Source organism: Prinia subflava, chromosome 7 (assembly GCF_021018805.1).
Source record: "Prinia subflava isolate CZ2003 ecotype Zambia chromosome 7, Cam_Psub_1.2, whole genome shotgun sequence".
Classification (NCBI taxonomy): domain Eukaryota; kingdom Metazoa; phylum Chordata; class Aves; order Passeriformes; family Cisticolidae; genus Prinia; species Prinia subflava.
The window spans coordinates 21968617-21988305 of NC_086253.1; the positions used below are offsets into that span (position 1 = coordinate 21968617).

The 19689-nt window shown below is 37.9% G+C and overlaps 1 protein-coding gene across 1 annotated transcript in view; it reads left to right on the forward strand.

Annotated features, from left to right (window-relative positions):
- Positions 1 to 19689, forward strand: part of NWD2 (NACHT and WD repeat domain containing 2) — a 55691-nt gene that overhangs the window by 16706 nt on the left and 19296 nt on the right. The window contains exons 2-3 of the mRNA XM_063401749.1: positions 6106 to 6194; positions 11924 to 12040. Coding sequence (XP_063257819.1) covers positions 6106 to 6194; positions 11924 to 12040 — 206 coding nt within the window. The remainder of the gene's footprint in view (positions 1 to 6105; positions 6195 to 11923; positions 12041 to 19689) is intronic.

The following is a 19689-nucleotide window of genomic DNA, read 5'->3' on the forward strand; positions in this document are numbered from 1 at the left end:
CATACATGAAAACAGCCATTCACATCACTGTGGCTAAACTCAGACCTGTACAGCACCAGCAAGAAGATAAACTACTGGGTCCTAGGACAGAATAATTGGTGATTGGAAATTGACACTTTCCATCAGGTCCATGTTAAATCTTTCTATTCGCTTGCATATACATTTTGAAATTTTCTTCAATGGGGCTGTGTCCCATGACTTATTTTATCCCAGAGATTAATGTTTGGCAACTCTTTGTAAATACACATCATCTATTTACTAATACAAGAGTGAAAAACATACTTGCTGTATTAAAAATAAAATAAGTGACTTTAATAGCAGAACAGCTTGTGTTTGAAGGTCAGACTTTGGCATGGGAATAGTTCACGCTGAGAAGCAGCACCTTGGCATACTCTAATGAAAACTGGCAGTGATTTGATTGAGCTACAAGCCTTCAGAAATCACACTCCACACAAACAGTGGTGTTTATTGGAAGGAGAAAAGATGTAAAAGGATATGTGACAAATTCAGTCCTCATGATGATCCTGGGGAGCACGAGGAGAAGGAGGGTGCACTGACATTCTTGGTCAGTTCAAAGTGTAGGGTGGGCAGGACAGAGTGGTTATGGAATGGTTTAGGAGGCAGCCAGCTGCAAGAGACAGCTCTTATATGAAAGATATGCACTCAGCAAGTCACTCTCTTGTGGGTTTGGGTTTGTTTAAATAAAAGAGAGAAGTTCAGGGTTGGGGGAGGTTAAGTTTTCTCTTTTTTCAGATGTAGTTCTATTCCCACACTTTATTGTCAACTATTATTTTGTATTTCTATATTATTTGTATTATTTGTATTTCTGAAATGATTTGTAATTTCAGAATTAACATTAAAAGATGTAGAAAACTTATCTCACAACTACTGTCTCATTTTGGCTGCTAGAAGAATGTAATTTAGTTAATCTGTTCATCTGCAGCAGCAGCCTGGAAGGTGGAATTTGCCTGTGTGACATTATTAGGAACTGCCAGCTTCACAGATTTGCTGTCACTTTAAATCAAGTTAGGTTATATTTAATTAAACCAGCTTATCTGCCATCCATACTAATTACCAGAGTTCATCTTAACTATATATGCTTCTGTTTCCTTAAAGTTTCAAAGCTTATTTCATATATACGAATTCTTTAAATTAACTAATATAAGCACCAGACTCAAATTCCAATTAGATAAGCACACTTCATTAGTTATGGAGGTAGGAATAAAAACACAGAATGGATATGTGTCGTGGTTGGGGGGGGGAGGTGAATTCTTCCAGGGGGATGTGGGCAGTCCAATCAGTGATCAGCTTTTCTGCTGGCACCTGGGTTGGTCACTCGGAGGTTTGGACACGCCTCTGAGGACACAAAGAGTTAAAAGCAGGAGTCCGGGGAGCTCGGCCTCTTTTCGGATCCGGGTTTTCAGCAGAGAGACGTCTCCAGTCTCCTTCCCCTGCCCGGCCACGAGGCTGGGTGGGGGAGGGGAAACACGTGGTCGGCTCAGGTAAGCCGGAGCCCCCGGGGGGGGGAAGAAGAGAGGGGACAGGACTGGAACTGAGCTGCCCCGTCCAGGATGGAGGGGTGGAAAACTGTGGAAGTGCCTGCTGTGTGTGTGCTCACCCCCTCCTCCCCCCCCAAACTCCGGGAGAAGGTGCCCAACCACGTGGGGGTTTGCGGATCCTGGGAGTGCCTGAGCCTGCACCCTGCTGAGAAGAAACTGTTAACCCTTGCTTGGCAGAAAGAAACTTTTCTTAGACATTGATTCTCATGACTGGTGGTTTTCGGAGAGAGGGAAGCGGCCTGGGACCGAGATGATAAAGCATGATTGGAAGGAACTCGATGGAAGAATGAGAGGAGTAGCTTTTTGAGCCGGACTTCTCTTGCATAATGTCAGCTATGGACTGAACTTGAGTCTCTTTTGAACATAAACTGCATTTTTGGGTGGATGCAGCTGCCCCTTGCTTTTGCTACAGTGACTGGCACTTGAAGAGTTGGAACGAGCAGAGAAGAGAGGGGGAGGGTGAGGTGGTGCCCTCTGCCCTCAGGGCAGACCTGCTCCTGGAACCCCGGCCCCTGGGTGAAAAGGGGAGAGCTCGGCATGCAGCATCCTTAAAAAGCCCTGTATGTAGTTGTGGCCTATGAGACAGCGGTGAGAGCACTGGACATAGGAAAAAGAGAGTGTCACCATAGCAGACTTCTCCGGGCGGTGCTATGGGTGACATGGAAACACATAAGGGGTGGACCCGTGTTTTCTAAAGAACAGTTTGTGGTGCGAGAGAGACTCCTCTCTCCCTTGCTGAATTGAAGATTAGTTTTTTTGAGTGGTGATTGTTTGATCTAAAACCCAAAGGTTGGTCTGTGAAAAGTGATGGGTGGGGAGGTAGAAACTGGGAGAAGAAATGTTCTAAGAAGTTTTTATTTCTGTCTCTGTGTGTGTTTAAGAGTATTTCTGTCCCTGTTCTTATGTAATTAATAAAGTTTTGGTGGGTTTTTTTTGTTTTCAAGATTTAAGCCTGCTCTGCTCTGTTCCTGATCACATCCCACAGGAGTTGTTAGAGAAAAAAACATATATTCATGGGTGCACTAACATCTGGCCAGTGCTAACCCATGACAATATGCCAGGTGACCAAGTTCTAGTTGAAGGACTGTTTTATCTATTTTATTTTTAAGATATTACAAAGTAGCACTTTTCCTGCAGTGTGTTGTTTCATTTTCTGAACAAGACTCTACACGTTAAGCTGCAGGGAACAGCACCATGTTCTAAAACTAGAGCCAGCAGGGTTCTGCAGTATAAATCCTATGGGCATAAACAAAAAGTAGGAGAACATGGCTTTATCTGTTGTAAATATCAGGCAAAATATTTTCCATTTATCATTTAAAGATGTTTATTCCTAAATTTTTTCCAATAGTTCCTCTTTTTTGTTGTTATTCCTGCAACTTAGCCTATTTTACATCCCTAGTAAGACCATTCTGTCTGCTGTCATGTTTAAGTAACTGCAAACAATAACTGTGGAATGTTGCTTCCTTAATAACCAAGCTGTAGTCATGATTGATTTTCATTTAAAAAGGCAAGAATCATTTTGGTTTATCTCAGTACCTGAGTAGTAAGTCAGTTTTCAACAGTTTATTCTACTTGATCATGAAAATAGCATGCTCTGTGTTTTCATAAACTTGCATGCCAAAATTAACCTATGTTAAGGCAAAGAAAATAGAATAAATAGTGTTCTATCACTGACTGACCTAAGGATCTCCGTTACTGTGAAGGAAAAAAAAATGAAGTATTTCAAATAAAGCAAACTACACATTTAGCTTTTATCACAAGGTACAGAAACACCATTGCTTTGGAGCCAAAATAATATTGCTGTCTTGGCATCTGACTAATTAGCCTTGTTAGCTGTGTACTACATTCTGCAAGGAAAGGATGACTTAGACAGTAAAGTATGAGAGAAAATTAATGACTGTGAATCCTAGGTAGGGAGCAACTCATCCATCCCTTTTATGTACTAACAGGCAGCTCTGAGCTGAGAGTGCTGGTTTCTTCACTCCATTCCTAAATATTTGTAGGATGTGTCTGTATTCAGCAAGATCTGCAAGTGAAGCTCTTGATCATCACTATCTAATACACTTTGACTCACATCATATGGGGGGTCTTGGTGCATGTGAATTGGATTCCTTTTGGATAAAAACAGGAAGACAACTCCAGGTTCTCAACAAATGCATTCCAAATGTTTGTGAGGATTGAAGGTTGCTCAGTGTAAAGTAAAATGCCCTGAAGAACGTACAGCATGGACACTGGATCCTTAGCACTGGTGTTTTACTCTACAGCTTTGCTCTCACCAGCACAGACAGGAGCAGAAGTCTTCCCAGGCAGTGTACAAGCAGCCTGGATAAGTAAGCCAAACCTGCAAGTTCTCCTGAGGATCACTGCAAATTGCAAGGGGTACTCAGGTCAGGTTGCTTGGGCTGACCTCCCTCCTGAAGTGCTGAACAGTCAACAGAAACTTGGTCAACCATGAACTTGTTGAGTCTTGAAGAGCTCCAAGGATGGAGGAGCTTCTGCTGGTGTCCAGCCTGAACTTCCAAGATGCAATATGTTATCGTTATCTTTGCTGTACTCTCTGGCATGAAGAGATTGGCTCCCTCATTTTTGTAAATGCCTTAGAAGTAACTGTAGGCTGCGCTGGCTCCCTCTTACACTAAACGTGCCCAGATCCCTCTCTCTCTCTCTGTGTAGGCCATGTGCTTTTGGCCTCTATCTCAGTAGGCTCTGCAGTTTTCTCCCCATCCTCCTGATCTGGGATGCCCAGAGCTGGGTGCAGCACTCCTGGTGCAGCCTCTTTAGTGTCAGGTAGAGGAGTGTAATGACTGCCCGAAAGAAACTGAGGCTACACTCATCCAAATGCAGCCCAGAGCAGGGTCTCTAATTAATAGTGTTCAGATTAGATATGTAAGAACTCTACACTTTAGATTTAGGAGCTTGCCTTGTGTGGCATGTGGACAGTCAAATGGAAACCTTGTGATGTAGCAAGGACTTTAATGCTTCTTGGACCATTGTTAGAACATGTACTCATAGCATATTTTAAAATATTAAAGCATAAATACATTGTATTACATTATTCCACTTACAGGGGGATGTTTTCTGAAAGCATCTCTGACTTTTTTTCCGCATAAAAATTTTGTGATGGAAGAGCTGTGGTAATTCAGATAAATTGACTTAAACCTGACTGCACTTTTGAGCCTTTTCATATAGACTTTTTTTACCTCGATGAAGATTTCAGGAGAAATAATTCTCTGGACATTTCTGGGTTGTTTTCTGTTCATCAAAATAAGTGGTAATTATACCACACATCTGTATAATATTTAAAATAGACACTTAAATAGTGAGAAGGATATTATTAGTTCGGTGTAATAAATTAGGTTATAGATTTCACACTCTTAGATTTTTTTAGATAAAAAGCACTATAAGTCTGTGACCATGAGTCTATGAACGGACATCTGACTTGGGTATATCAGCTGTGCCTCTGTGGCTCTAAAGCATTGTTAGATTTGCATATATGTCTCTTATTTGCAACAATATGGGAAACATCAAATCAGTTGTAATCTGTTGTTTTGTTTCAGTGCAGTTACACAAATAATGTGTTACCTGCAGTAGATGTTTTCCATCATTCATAAGTTAACACTTCATTTATCATCACATGGCACTCAGAGCTAGTGGTTTACAACAGTTACGTTCTATTTTGGAAATAACTTAGCAACAGTGCTATCTCTGTGTGGCCTTAACTCAGTTACAATATAGCAAAATCCATCACATCTCCTAGTCTTGTGAAAGAGAATAAAATCTATTATCTACACAAGATTTCACTACTAACCAAATTCACTTCATATTTGACCGTATGTGCAAGTGGGATATTTTATATAAATGAGTTCAGATTAACTTGGACATACTGAACTTAATAATAATTTTGGTGTCATTGCCATATTGTACTTCATTACCAAAACATGTCATTTTGCATGATAAGAATAACATAATATCAGAACTGGGTATATGGTATTTGGTATATAGGAGGAATCACCTTGGCAAAAGATAAATAATGCTGTTAATGACACATAATGGTTTAAGATACTATTAGATTAAAGATGGTGAAGAACGTGATACATTTGAGACAATATTGTTAGTTCATGTTACTGATTTGTTTCTAAGTATTGAGTTCTCTTTCAAATATCTCTTTTTTCCATGGTGTTTCTTATTTGTAAAATTCAGCTGTCTGGAAACTAAATAGAAGTCAAAACAATAAAGAAATTATGACTGCTGAATTACAAAATTAATTTAGCTCCACTGAACTGTAATATGCTGCAACAATGAAAGGTGTATGAAGCATAATTCTGACACATACAAACACATTTATGTGATTTTACATGTATTATTACACATGCTAACACTTCCATGTGTTTGTACAACTTAAAATTTGAGGATTAGATCTCAGCACTTGATTTTCATTAGTGCTCTGTGTGGGTTAAGGATTCATTTTTAAGTGAAAAATCTGTATTCCTGACTAAAAGAAGAGTTTATATAAGTATTATTAACAGCATCTTTTTCCACAACACAGATACAATAGCAGAAAGGAGGGCCCTAAGAGAACATGTGTATCCTAAGCTGAGAGAATTCTGCAGAGAAAACTACGGCCTGGAATTTCAGGTAGGTTTCATTGTATTGCATTTCTTTATCTTGAAATTAACTTTATTTAGAACAGATAACATTTTAAAATATTATTGGTACAATATAAATTTACAAAAACTTTATTTCATAGAATCACATGCAAAATTGTTGGGGTTGGAAGGGACCACTGGAGGTCCTCTAGTCCATTCCCCTGCTAAAGCAGGTTCACCTGCAGCAAGTTGCATGGGATTGCATCCAAATACATTTTGAATATCTCCAGAGAAGAGGACTCCACACCCTCTCTGGCCAGTCTGTTCCAGTGTGCTGTCACCCACATAATAAAGAAGCTGTTCCTCATATTTAGGTGGAACTAGGTGGTGCACCAGTTTCTACCCCTTGCCTCTTGTCCTATTGCTTGGCACTACCACGAAGAGCCTGGCTACTTCCTCTGGACACCCACCTTTAGCTTATTTGTTTGCTCAGATAAAGTTGCATTTGATTTAAAACAAGTAATTGTTTAAAGTAATTTAAAAACATAAAGTAATAAAGTAATTTAAAACAAGTGTTTTTGGCATCACTGTTAAACTCACTTTAAATGAGGTATATCCTAATTCATAGTCCCTTATATGTCAGCAGGCCTGGAACTGGTTCTCTGCTAAGAGAAACAAATACAGCTTGTAAAGTTGTAAAAATGTTGTTCAGTTTTGCAAAAATTCTGGCTCTGCATCCAAAAGTTTTCTTTGCATACTTAGTGACCCCAAAAATTCATCTCTCCAGAGTGTAGCTTAGTTGCAAACAGCTAATCCCTTTAATACAGCATCCTGTTCCTCCCAATGTATTATTCTTGATGCACATGCAGCTGGATTTTAATCAAAATAACAAGTTCTTAAATTAGGGTATTTGGTTTTAATTCCCTGAGTCACAGTGGAGTTGCTGAATCTGCATGGTAGTAAATTCCAGTGATTTTTGATTATGGCTATAAAAGAATTTCATGTGAAGGTCCTAGCTCATCAGCTGTTTGGGAAGTTCCAGCTGCAGTGGTACAGAAAAAGAATAGCAAAAGATATTTAAATAATATTTTTCTTGTATTACTACCATGTGATATTCATCAAAAATACCAACCCCTTATTTCTATTATCTTTGAAGAGACATTTTGGTGATGGGAATGTCTCTTCCAAGTAGATCATAATCCACCAAATTCTTTGTGAGAGGACACTTGTCTTTCTTCAAACAGATTGTAATGTAGTCTCTAGGGGAGGAAGAATTAAGTTTACTCTAGTTGATATTCATGGAAGCAAATTATTTTATTATATAGTTTCAACACCAAGAGCATCTTTATGTGATATGAGGTTTGAAAGACAGCTCTACTAACACAGTTCGGAAAACTGCTAGAAAGCTATCACATTTCTGTGGAAGCAAAGTAGGAAAATGTACAAAAATAACTAAGGAAATGTAGTAAAGCCTTTTCAAAGAGATTCTGAGGTAGACTTTAGCAACACCTTTTTTTTCATATTCCAGTCCTGATACACTAAATTTCTTAGGTTAGCATGCAAAATCAAAACTACAATTTTTAAGGCAGTGTTAAAGTATTATGTAATTTTCAGATACAGGGGTAATTTTATATTTCTCTGTACAGAGCAGAGCACACAACTTTTCATCCTGATATGCAGTCTTCTACTGACCAAAGAAGAACTACCTCATACATGACTATTTCAAATGTGCTATTCAGGACACCCTCTACCTAACAAATCATGACCTAAATGAAAAGAATTTGAGTACATGCATTACTTCAAGTTTCACTGAGTCACCTGGCTGCACTCAAAATTGTTTCAGTTGTTGCAAAGCATGAGATCTGTGAGGTATCATCAATCCGGTAGGAGCTGTTACGGAACATAATCACTATATACGTGGAAGCAGAACTGACTAAATTCAATCACACTATGAATTTTTCAGCTTGATGGCCTTTTTTTTCATTGTACCAGAAAATATTTCAGATGAAAACACACTTATTGACTAAAAAAGCAAATAAGCTGAGGAAAAGACTTCCAGAGCACATGGTGGTTTTGACCTGAAATACAGTACTTTTACAGGAGAGGATGGAGAAGTTAAAGAAAGTAGTTGATTGAAAATTTTGGGAGAATAGTGAATTAGCTGCGTACGTTTTTCTTCTTCAAAACAATCAACTATTTTAAATAATTTTCAACAGAATATATTTGCTAGAAGGTGACAGAGTCCAAGACATCCTTCTGGTCGCCCTGGAGGGTTTGGAGACTGGACAGGAAGGTCTGGGATCTGTACAAGGGGGTCAGCCAGCCTCACACAGAGCCCAGGAGGACACTGCCTCTGATCCCTGTCCATGGGAGTGAATGCCCACATTGTACGAAGAATCACAAGCCAAGAGAATTCGAAATAAGTAGCAGTTAGTTATTCACAGAGTGTAAATGTAGAATCTAGGATTTGTAGTATATGGGTTTGAAGAGGCAAGATGGAGGAATTGGGGAGTGGTCCTGTCCTCCTTGTTCTTGCTCTCGTCCCCCATTTTCTGCTGAGTTGGATCACAAGGACTGGTTCAGAGTAGAAATGACATGTTAACATAGGTAGTAAGTATTGGTAAGATTCTGTAAATAAAAAGCACATTGTGGATGGTGGTTGGACCAGGGAAACAGTACAAAGGATCCTCTGATCCGTCCCAGTCTGCCACGTGTCCTGCTCTGCTGGGGACGCCTTGCAGAGCTGAGAAAGAACTGAGAGATAATGAAAGAATCAACAACCTTGGAAACATGGATTGAGCAGACTCTGTTTGTCTTCTCTGGCTCTGGCACTGGACCTTTCGAGCAAGAAAAGCTCAAAAACCCTACATACCTCAGGGAATAGCAACCCCAAGGAGAATCTCAGGGAAAAGCAACCCTGAGAAGAAGGAAAGTAGAATTTTGCATGGATTAAATTTTTAGTTCTTTTTTAAACTCTTGGAAGTCATAAAAATAAAATCATTTTATCTCCTAAGCAAAATCTGTGTAGGATTGGTAGGACAAAAGCTAAAGTAAGCAAAATGAAACACTGAATTATGAATGAAAAGTCTCTTGTTAGGTGACTAGTGTGGAATTAAACTAGACCAGTGTAAGTACAGTATGGGTAAGGAGCTCTTGCAGAGGGCACTAGTTGTCGTATGACCTTGGCAGCCTTAGTGAAAGTTTGAGTGTTTTGTCACAGTTTTTCCAAGCATAAGTAAGAATATGCTTCAAAATCAGCTATAATTGTCTCCTTGTTCCATTTCTTTAATTTTGTAAATCCTATTTATTTTAGTTAGCATAGTGAGCAACTTATGAGACATTACTTTCAAGTTCTTGGTGTCTTCAGAGGTGTCTTCCCTAAAATATTTCCTCTTGCAGGACAAAATTGTATCATGGTAAGATACTATGTACCAAAATTGTTACTCCATAAAATAACAGCCAGCCACTGAGTCCCTAAGATTATCTGGAACTCCAGGGAGTTTCCTCTTCAGGTTTACAGAATTAATGTGATTTCTGAACAGTTAATTAAAATAGAAATTGCTTTCACATTTCAGAAGAACCTCAGCAGCACAATAAATTTATTCAACAAGTAATTAAAACATTTTTCACTGTATGCGAAGATCTGTATTTGAAGGATTTTATTATGAGAGTATTTAAGTTTTATCATACATCATGCAAGTAATCAGACAGATGAATACTATGTGAAGTGAGATAATAAAGTTGTGTTAATAACAGAAAGTAGAGCCGAAGAAGGGAATGCTTTTTTCCTAATGAAACTAAAAGAGAAAGGGCACAATAGAATTCTGTGCAAGTGAGAGAAATAGGAAGGTTATTTGAAATGTAGTTTTGTACAACAGGAAATGTATGTTCCAGCAACATTTTACACCAGTTTCTGTAAAAAATAAAGAAGCTACACTTACATTGCCAAGAAAATACACTCAGTATCTTTATTCACACTCAGTGCATTCCATACCTATTTTTTTTCACTCATCAGGAGTCACACAGGATCCTATCTGTCACGTTTACTAACAATTTGCCTGCTCCAGCAAACACTGATACGAGTCACAAACTTTTAAGGCAGAAATTATCAAGAGACTATTGGTAGTGCACTTATACATAGGCATTGATAGCTCTAGGATTTGGTCTTAGACTTTGGTATTGGTTGGAGAAATTTCCCAAGAAGTTTAACCAGCTGTAAACTGCTGAAATTGAGTTTTACGTCAACTCATTATTAGTTTTTATGTTTACTCTTCAGGCTAATTTTATAATTTGTTTGGACAACAGCTGATTTTATGATTGTTGCTTGCAGAGTGCTTCCACAGAACAAACAATTTTAAAATAAACTTTGTAATTTTGTAATAGTCATGCATTAATACAATTTGGATTGGTTTTTTAAACTATCCATTTGGACTTTTTTTTTCTGTTAAAGTTACATACAAGATTTTAAGAATCAGTAGTAAATGAGAGAGTAATAGCCTGTACTATAAGTTTTGTTCCAAAAGTAATTCATTCATATGATCGCTATCTTTATAGAATTGATTTCCCACTGTAGGAATTCAGCCTTTTAGTTAAAATGTGTAGTGAAATTACAGGTCATCACTTAATTTGTTCAAGTAAATATAACATGAATAGTTTCTTCCAGGAGTTTGTTTGCAACTAATTAGGGTCACAAAACTGAGTCTGTAGCTATATATGAAAGGCCGGACAGCAAATTCTCTGCCGCTGCATATCTCTGCAATCTCTCCTTCCAAAGCACAGAGATCAGCTAACAAAAGAAGTATGATAATGTAAAACCATTCCTATTCTTTCTTTTGAGCCATGTGTGAAGGACAAATTTATATCCCGGATACACATGACACTGGGTGTCAAATCATGGTCTTGACTGTGATCCACAGTGAGATTCCCATTAACTTTCATGGAGCCAGAATTTCTTTCAATTCCTTTGTCATTATTCTTACCTACCCATTGTAGGAGAAGGGAATACAGGTTACCTTGTCTCTGATAAGTAGCAGCTGCGTTAATTACCCAATACAGCCTCGCCCCTGATTACTCACAGCTATAGCCAATAAAGATAAGTGTGATAAAAGGGAGTGGGTTAGCTAGTGAGGAGGAATCATGAAGAAGAAGGATCCTGGGGAGAGAGAGAGAGAGAATCACTTCTGTGAGGTCAGTCTGGGTGTGCAGTCAGAGCCTGTTGTTGGAACCTGCAGTCACAGTCTAGCTGGGTAAAAGCCTGCAGTCAGAGTCTAGCAGGAAATAACCAGCAGTCAGAGGCTGCAAGGGAAGCCTACTGCAGGAGCTTGCTGCAGCCAGAGTCAGTGAATAGTTGGGGTCAGGATGGCTGAGCTGTAGAGAGGAATAAGCTAGGATCTTTTTCATGCTGTGATAAACAAGAAATCTGTGTCTCAGCTCATTTCTAACCTCTAACAAGAGGGCTGCTGCAACAATCCATTATATGCAATCTAGTAGCAAATGAAAGATTACATCAAATCAAGATCTCATCATGCTAATCTCCATATGACTATGAAATGAGAGACTGTCCCAGGAGGGACTATCTGGGACGGAAAGTAAGAGGCTGGAAATCTCATTTGTATGAGGAAACCCTGTCAGTCTGTGTAAGGACTGAATGTAGACCTCATTGCTTTTTACCGCGCTGAAGAGCAAAGCTTAGTGCACAGGATGTTGGCAAAACTAATTTTTAATTTGATTAGTAGAAAAGGCTTATGATAAGTCACTATATTGTATACTGTTTTCCAGGTTATAGACTTATACTGGGGAGTTGAAGCAGATGAATGGGACAGTCCTGAGCTGCAAAAGACTCGCATGAAGCTGCTTGAAGATTGCTTGAAAAGTTCTGCAGGTCCATGTTTTGTTGTGGGTATAAAAATAATGTTTTACTTTACAAGAAAAGATTATTGTTATTTATCCTAACATGCATGATTCAGTAACAAATGTATGATTTTCTTATTTCTAAAATATTTTATATTCATTGCTCTGCATTTGCTATACAAATGTTTCCCTATGCAGCTCTGTAGGTTAACAGTGATTACTTAGTATTAGTGGAGAGGAAAGAAGGATCTCTAGTGATCAGTCCTCATAGCAAGATAGGTATGACTGTACTACTATCGCAACAGAATTATTGACAACTTGTTTAAGGAGGCCACGGTTAATTAATTTGTGATACTTCTCACACATGCATTATCATCTCGCCTAGAAAGACTTAAAAAAAAAGCAGCAGCAAAGAACTACCTGCTCTGATCAGCATTTGCTGTTTTGTGTCATAAACCCAGGACAGTTTAGGACACCAGGCATTAGGGAGTGAAAAGACTGGTCTTAAGACTACACCTTCACTATCCCAAATTTTCTTTTCTGTAATATATTTGCCAGGAAAACATTTTACAAAAGGTACTAAGTTTTTCTCCTTTGTACCTAAACATAGCTAAGTCAACTCTAATTCTTAGTCTTGTCATAATAAGACAGAAAAAACTGCAAATCCTTGATTTTTTTTTTAAGGGAAGAATGCAAAAGGTTTTGTGAACTGAAACCACAGAATCCAGTGGGATGGAAGGGCTACAGAACACTGCCTGCTGTGAAGGCTGGAGGTCATGTCTCTCCATGCCAAAGATTATACAAGGAGCAATGTGTAGCATGTGTGATTCTGTACTTCTATGACACACTTACAACCATCTTTCTGGCTGTTATTCATTCACCTGTTTCCTTCACTTTCTTATTTAGCTTCAGAGCCCTGGAGAATAAAAACTTTACCATAAGAACCCAGCAGCTGGAGTACAGAGTCTGGGCTGGGTTTGATGCTGTCATGACACTGTTTTTCACAAGCACACACTGGCCCAGATCTCTAGAGAGTTTGGGTAGCTTTCATCTTGTGTGACTATATTTAGTTTTCTGGGTTTATTTTTCTACTTTCTATCTTCCCTTTGGTGGAAAAACCAGAGCTGGAACAGAAAGGCATGGAGTTTTTCATGTAGCAACAACCAGTGTCCTTAGACATGGATTTGTAAAGTCTCTGATAGTGAAGAAAACCTTGTCAGTACTATTGCTGCATATTTTAGCAGCTCAGAATCTTGAAGCTTTAAGAACTGCCTGATATTGTTACTAAAGAAATCAAGCCAAATCAGGATTTTAAAACAGAATGAAACAGTTAGCAAAGAGGTTGCAGTGAGCCAATTACTTCAATATTTATTTCAGGTTTTCCATGTATGGGCTAAAGTAGTAGCTCTCCCAGTGACTAGACTGGCAAAACCACAAAATCTGTTTATGCATATTTGGTTTTTGCTGTGCTGTACCATAGTGAGATGGGGTTTATTTCATTTACAACAGAAACTGAAGATGATTCTACTCCGACAAGCATAGTTATTTTTAATTTATAGTAAAATAATGAAAAATTGACTTTGGCACTGCAGGCTTTGGGCAACTTGCCATTTCTTGAGAAAGTTCTACAAAATGTGCTACTTCTTTTCAGCTGGTGCTTTTGTGTTTTTTGTGGGGTTTTTTGTTGGTTTTTTGTGGGGTTTTTTGGGGTGATTTTTTTGTTTTTTTCTAGTTATCAATTTCCACTTTTTGAATTGAGACACAGATCTGGGATTAAATGGAACTATTCAGAATTAGCTACTAGATACATATTGATTCTAGAATTGATTCTTTATGGCAATTTTTGCCTGCATTGTAATATTGGATGGAAAGAAAATTAAATTCAGTCCTTAAATTAGTGCAGTGAATAGGTTGGAAGTCCCAAGGTTTATTTTCAAATACGAAACAACAAAATCAAAATTAACACATATTCACAAGCAAAAGGAGGAGACAGTTCTGAAAAAAAAAAAAGCATAACTAATTTCCTGTGAACACTGACTCTTGGAACATACAGTTCTTCTCTTAACTGCTGCCTCTATTAATACTTGTTTCAGTTACAGGAGAGGAAAGTTGTTTGGACTTTGGTTAGGCTAGGTATTTTGTTAGGTTGTGGTTTTTGTTTGGGGTTTTTTCTGCTGTATAAAATCAGTGCCTATTTTATTATCATTTAAATGACTTAAATACTCTCAGCTTTCACTATAGGTAAATACATACCATGCTATTTTTGATCTACAGAATAACTTATGAAGACTCATTTATGAGAGGAAAATACAAAATTTATGCAGAAATTTTGACTTTGGAATCTACACAGGAAGACTCAAATGCAGTATATTTATTAAATTATGAACTGCTTAAACTCCACATTGCACAACAATACCAAAGAAAAAAATGCATTCAGTGCATCACTAGAACCTTTACATACATCCTGCAAATTATAACAAGAGTTGCCACATCTAAACAAATGTTACCTGAGCTCTTGCATCATCCCTTGTGTTTTCATCGGTCTGCTGAGGTACCCCACAGAGTATTTCTGAAGCTCCTCTTTCCACAGACCTACTGGGCATGTACAAAAGTTCTTTTCTGCACTTTCAGTCCAGGGCAAGGGCAGGAGTAAATGACTGACAGCCCTTAATTCAGGAGCATCACAGGCATTACTTCCTAAACAGTTCCTAGGGAAGCATGAAACTCTTTCAACTTCCATAGACCTAAAGAACCTAGGATTATAAATTTGGAATTCTAGTAGGATTTTAAAAGAGTATTAGCAATTTACAATATTTGGCATGTCCTTAAATCACACTGAAATTGAAGAGGAAGTAGGGTAAATTATGGAGCAGAATGTTTCTACTGTTTGTATCTTTGTGTTCTTCAGTATAATGCAGGCTTTAATTGTTCCATGAAGTAGATTACTGCACTCTCTCTGCATAGTACAAATGGTTGATAATTAATTTTGACTGCATTCCAGCTCAGAGAAAATTCCAAATTATATTATTCCTGCTCTGCTGAATCTCCTCAACTGCAGTTTCAATTCTGGTGTTACTTTAAGATTTGTTCCTAATGTAAACACTAAATACAGGTTCTGGAATGCCTGAGTTATATTTTGTTTTTGCTTTCCTGGGAAAATCGCCATACGCTTTAAGTTAGGGAGGCAAAAGTCAGTCAAACGTGTCTATACTAAAACAACCAGTTCAGGAGGAATGCTGAGTACCCAGTGCTTTTGGGGAATTCAATAGATGTTATCTGTGCTTGGGTATTTCAATATTTAATTTTCCCCAAGGACACAGCTACTATTTATAGTTTTTACGTGAATGAAGAGAAATACCTGGAGCCAGACATGGCAGAACAGTCCACTTCTTGCAGTAAAGTAAATTCCAAGACAAAATATCAAATTATTCTTTTATTCTCACTGTGCATCTGATTTAAAACCCATTCAAAAAAGAACTCCCTCTAAAATAAGTGGGACATATCAGGAATGGCTCCGTAGGAGTTCTTGGCATTGATCTGGATTAAATTATATGTCTGCAGATATTAATCCTGTTTTAGATGGACTTGGCCAACAGGGAAGATTCTTCTGTAAATATCAAAGCAGAGCTTTGTATATTTTAAAACCCTTCAAAACAAAGTGATCCATCTTCAAGACAAGATATGCAACTTTGCCCCCAGCAAGCTTTGGTCTTCTTTCACAGCCTCCAGACTAAGAGGCAAAGGATATCTGTCCCTTTCCATATAGTTTGGTTCTGAACAACAGATATACACAGAAAGTGAAATCAAGCATGGGGGGATATTACATGATTAAGCTATTGTAAGTGAATTACTTTATCTGCTTTTGGGATGGGAATGTATTTTCCTGTGAATCATCTCTGATTCTCTAAATCTTAAATACTTACGCTTTTTTTATACTTAGCCCATTGGAAACGAGTATAAGATTCATCAGCTCTTCTATGTAACACAGAAACTGCATGGGTTTTTATGTAGTCTAAAAATAACTTGCATTTTCAGTCAGAAGACTGCCCATATTTTCTGCTATGTCACTGTACTTCTTTTTCTTGACAGAAATACAATTTCTGGTGCTGTGTTCCAGAAAGGTTAAGTATTATATTTAATATGAATGACCATATTAGCAAGAATAAGATTAACATGAAGTCATATTTCCATCATTCTATGTAATGTGTAGAGGAAGAAATAGGCTGCATGAGATTTATGCAACTTATTTTCTCATGACCCTCAAGTGCTTTACCAAACCATGTTCTGAGGTAGTACTGTAATCAGTTAAATGTCATGATCTGCCCTATGAATGAATCTGTAGATCAAAAATCCAGCATCAGCTATTCTGCAGGAATGAGAGGGATGGAGTGGATTCTAAACCTTGCAATGCTACTTCTGTGTAAAGAAGCAGCATACTTTACAATATTAAGCAGGCAGCTGGTAAGTTCAAAGAGGGATATTAATAATGCTGCTTGCACCTAGCATATATACCTTCCCTTTTCTCAAATACAGACATCCAGTTCAGAGATTCTTTGGTTCTCCAATAACAGAATCAGAAAGAAACATCCACCCAAAGAATAACAAGTTCACTTTTCAGTCTGATTATTGTTAAATCCAGCTAGCAGTAGCTGGGTCTTTTTTTCTTTTTTTTTCTTTATTTTAATAATCAGTGTGTATAATTTCACAGGATCCCTCTTTCTTCAATGACCGATGTTAATTTAAGAAGTAAAAAGAGAAAAAGTATGTGTTCTTCTCTCTTATTTGCATTCCTTGCAAGGTGCTTTTTTGGAGTTTGTGTCCAGTTAATATGCAATGTAATAAGCTTCTTTCTTCCGTAACTGAGACCCTCACAGAGTAATTTTTAATTTTATTCCACCTTGAAAAAATGAAGCATAGAATATTTGCTTAGAAAATGAGGGAGACTGCAATTGTTGTGAGTAAATTACATGTTCTTTTCTTGTTAGCTCTTTTGCACATTATAGAAATTAATGCTTGAAACTCTTTTAAAATGCTTTAGTATACTAGTGCTACTCATGGCTAGAAAAACAGTTCATGAGCTGGTCACATGCTTTTGGCAGACCATGTACTCTGCCTCTCAGACATACAATTGCATGGCACAGGCAAGAAAGATAGTGTTTTCAGGCAAGTGGCATATATTTTTTTCTGTATTTTTTTTCGATTTCCATGGACATCTGCTACAGAATTTTACAGAATTTTTAAACTTTTGGCCAATTATTTGACCTATTACCTGCAGGCAGTATTTAACATTCAGTGTTTGTATGCTTACCATCAATTGTAAGTCAAATAACCTATTATGTAAAAATTAGTGTGAGAGAAGTCATGAAGATGTCCCAATAGAGAGGCACTATTTTGTTTTATCCCATCCTTGAAGAAGCATGGCAGGTAAAGCTAAGAAAATTCATAAACTTGATTTTTTTCATCTGTATAATAAATGGAAAACTAATATTGAGTAGTTTTGAAGAAGAATAGGGTTTGAAATACGGCAGTTGTAAAAATGACTTTATGAAAAGATGGATTTATATTTAATACTATTTAGATGATCAGAAAGAGCAATCTCATAGTGATATTTGGTGATGTGAATTTGCCGTAAAGATTTTTGACACTCTGAACACCTTAAGTGATGCTGGGTTTGATAATCCATAACATTTGTCAAGTGCCTGAAGGGATTGGTGCTTGTCGTGTTTTTTTCCTTCAGTTCAGCTTCTTTAAAGATACTTTTTGCATTTTTGGATTCTCTCCTTAACTGTTTAGATCACTGCTCTTGTTTCATAAGAAATAGTTCTTTCCATCCTGCAGCTATGCTACTGTGCTTTCTGTCCTCCTCTGAATTTATAATTTAATAAACGGTAAAAAGGATTCTCTCCCTCCAATAATGAGAAAAGCAGGGAATCCATGCTAATCATGTAAGAACATTAAAAAGGGACCAACACCTCTGCATCAGTGTGGAGTTCACTGGGCCATCATACTGAAAGAAATTTTCTAATTATTTATTTTCATCTTTGAAGGACTAGACTGATAAAATACCTGCTCAGAGAGTACCAGCCACCAATTGTCCCAAACAACAAAAGCCAATGCCAGCTGGCTTGGAAAAAAAAGAATTATTTGTTGCAATTAGCACATAAGGATACAAAAATCCTAAATTAAAGTTATCAAAATCAAGGAACTAGTCAAAATAAATAATATAGGCCATTCCACATGTACGTGCAAAGCAGAACTGATCTTATGTTCTGGTACTTGTTTGGCATGCTGTGCTGAAGTCTAAATTATAGGTGCATTAAAATGTGTTAGAACTAATGTCACTTATACTAAAAAAAATTTCTGAGGGTGTTCACTTATGTTTTATATAAAACATGTTTATTAATAGTATTTTTGGGGCTTCATTCCACACTACACAGTTACGGGTCATATCAGGTAATGATTGCATTACTCTATGAAAGTTGTGAAATCATTTTTTTGACATTTAATTACATAATTAGGCTTTCATTTGCAGATTCAACAATTACCAATCTGTTTAGCTCTAATAAGAAGGGGGGGGAAAAATAAAAAAAGAAATTTGCAGTTAAATGTCAGGTCACATTACAACTAGCTGTTGTGGTCTGGTCCAGAGGTGAAAGTGCCATGACCTTCCTCGCTAGAAGTGTCTATAAAAACACACCTACATCAACGGAGGTACAGGCACTCTCAGGTGCAGAGAGCTTAGCTCTGGTGCACTCTCAGGTGCAGAGTGATCAGCTCTGGTGCACTCTCAGATATAGAGTCATCTGTTCTTGTGAAGCTGCCTGAGCAGCAGAGCCACGTTTGCCACCCTGGGCAACGCTGCAGTAAAAGCAGAGGGACGGGGTCTTTCTAACCTCCAGGAGAGCTTTTTCATTCCACACAGTCCAGAGAGGAAAAAATGAGTTGGTGCTGGGGGAGAGGGACTATATAGAGTAGCCAGGGGTGTGGTTTCACAATTTGGCCAGTGGGGAAAGGAATTGGGAAAAAGACCAATCAGAGAAAGGATCCAAAACCAAGAACAAGGGAAATAACCAATAGGGTACAAAATATTCACACAGAACTGCAAAGGCTCATGGGTTGAAGTACTTTTGCTCACCTTGAGGTACCAGGAAGTCTTTCAAAGGGACTTCCCAAAGGAAAGTCACTACTAACTCAAGCAGCCTAGGGGTTGTGCACTCTGCAAGGGAGTGAATTGTCCTCTGTGGATGGTCCAAGGACCACCACAAATAGCTTCAGTAACCCTAGTTCCAGTCAGGAAAGGTATTGAAAATTCCATTACACCATCAGCTATCTCTGCCTATGATAATACTCATTAATGAACACTTTCTAATACCTTCATAGTGGCTGGGTATGTTACTAAGAACACACAGCATAACTGTGTTACAAAAAAAGCATATATATATTTATAGGCACAAATATATAAGTCTGTTTCCAGTAAGGTGTGTGTATGTGTGTACAGTGGGATTTGGACAGGTTTTGCAGTTCTAATAACCCCTTCTCAGCTGCTGCAACTTTGGAGGTTACTACAGACTAGATGCCTCTGTCAATCCCTTAAGTGTCTTATTCAGCCCTTTTTGCCTTGCCCAAATTTAGCTCAATCTAAGCTCTTTGCCTCACCATTTAACACATAAATACCATCCCAGAATAGGAATATA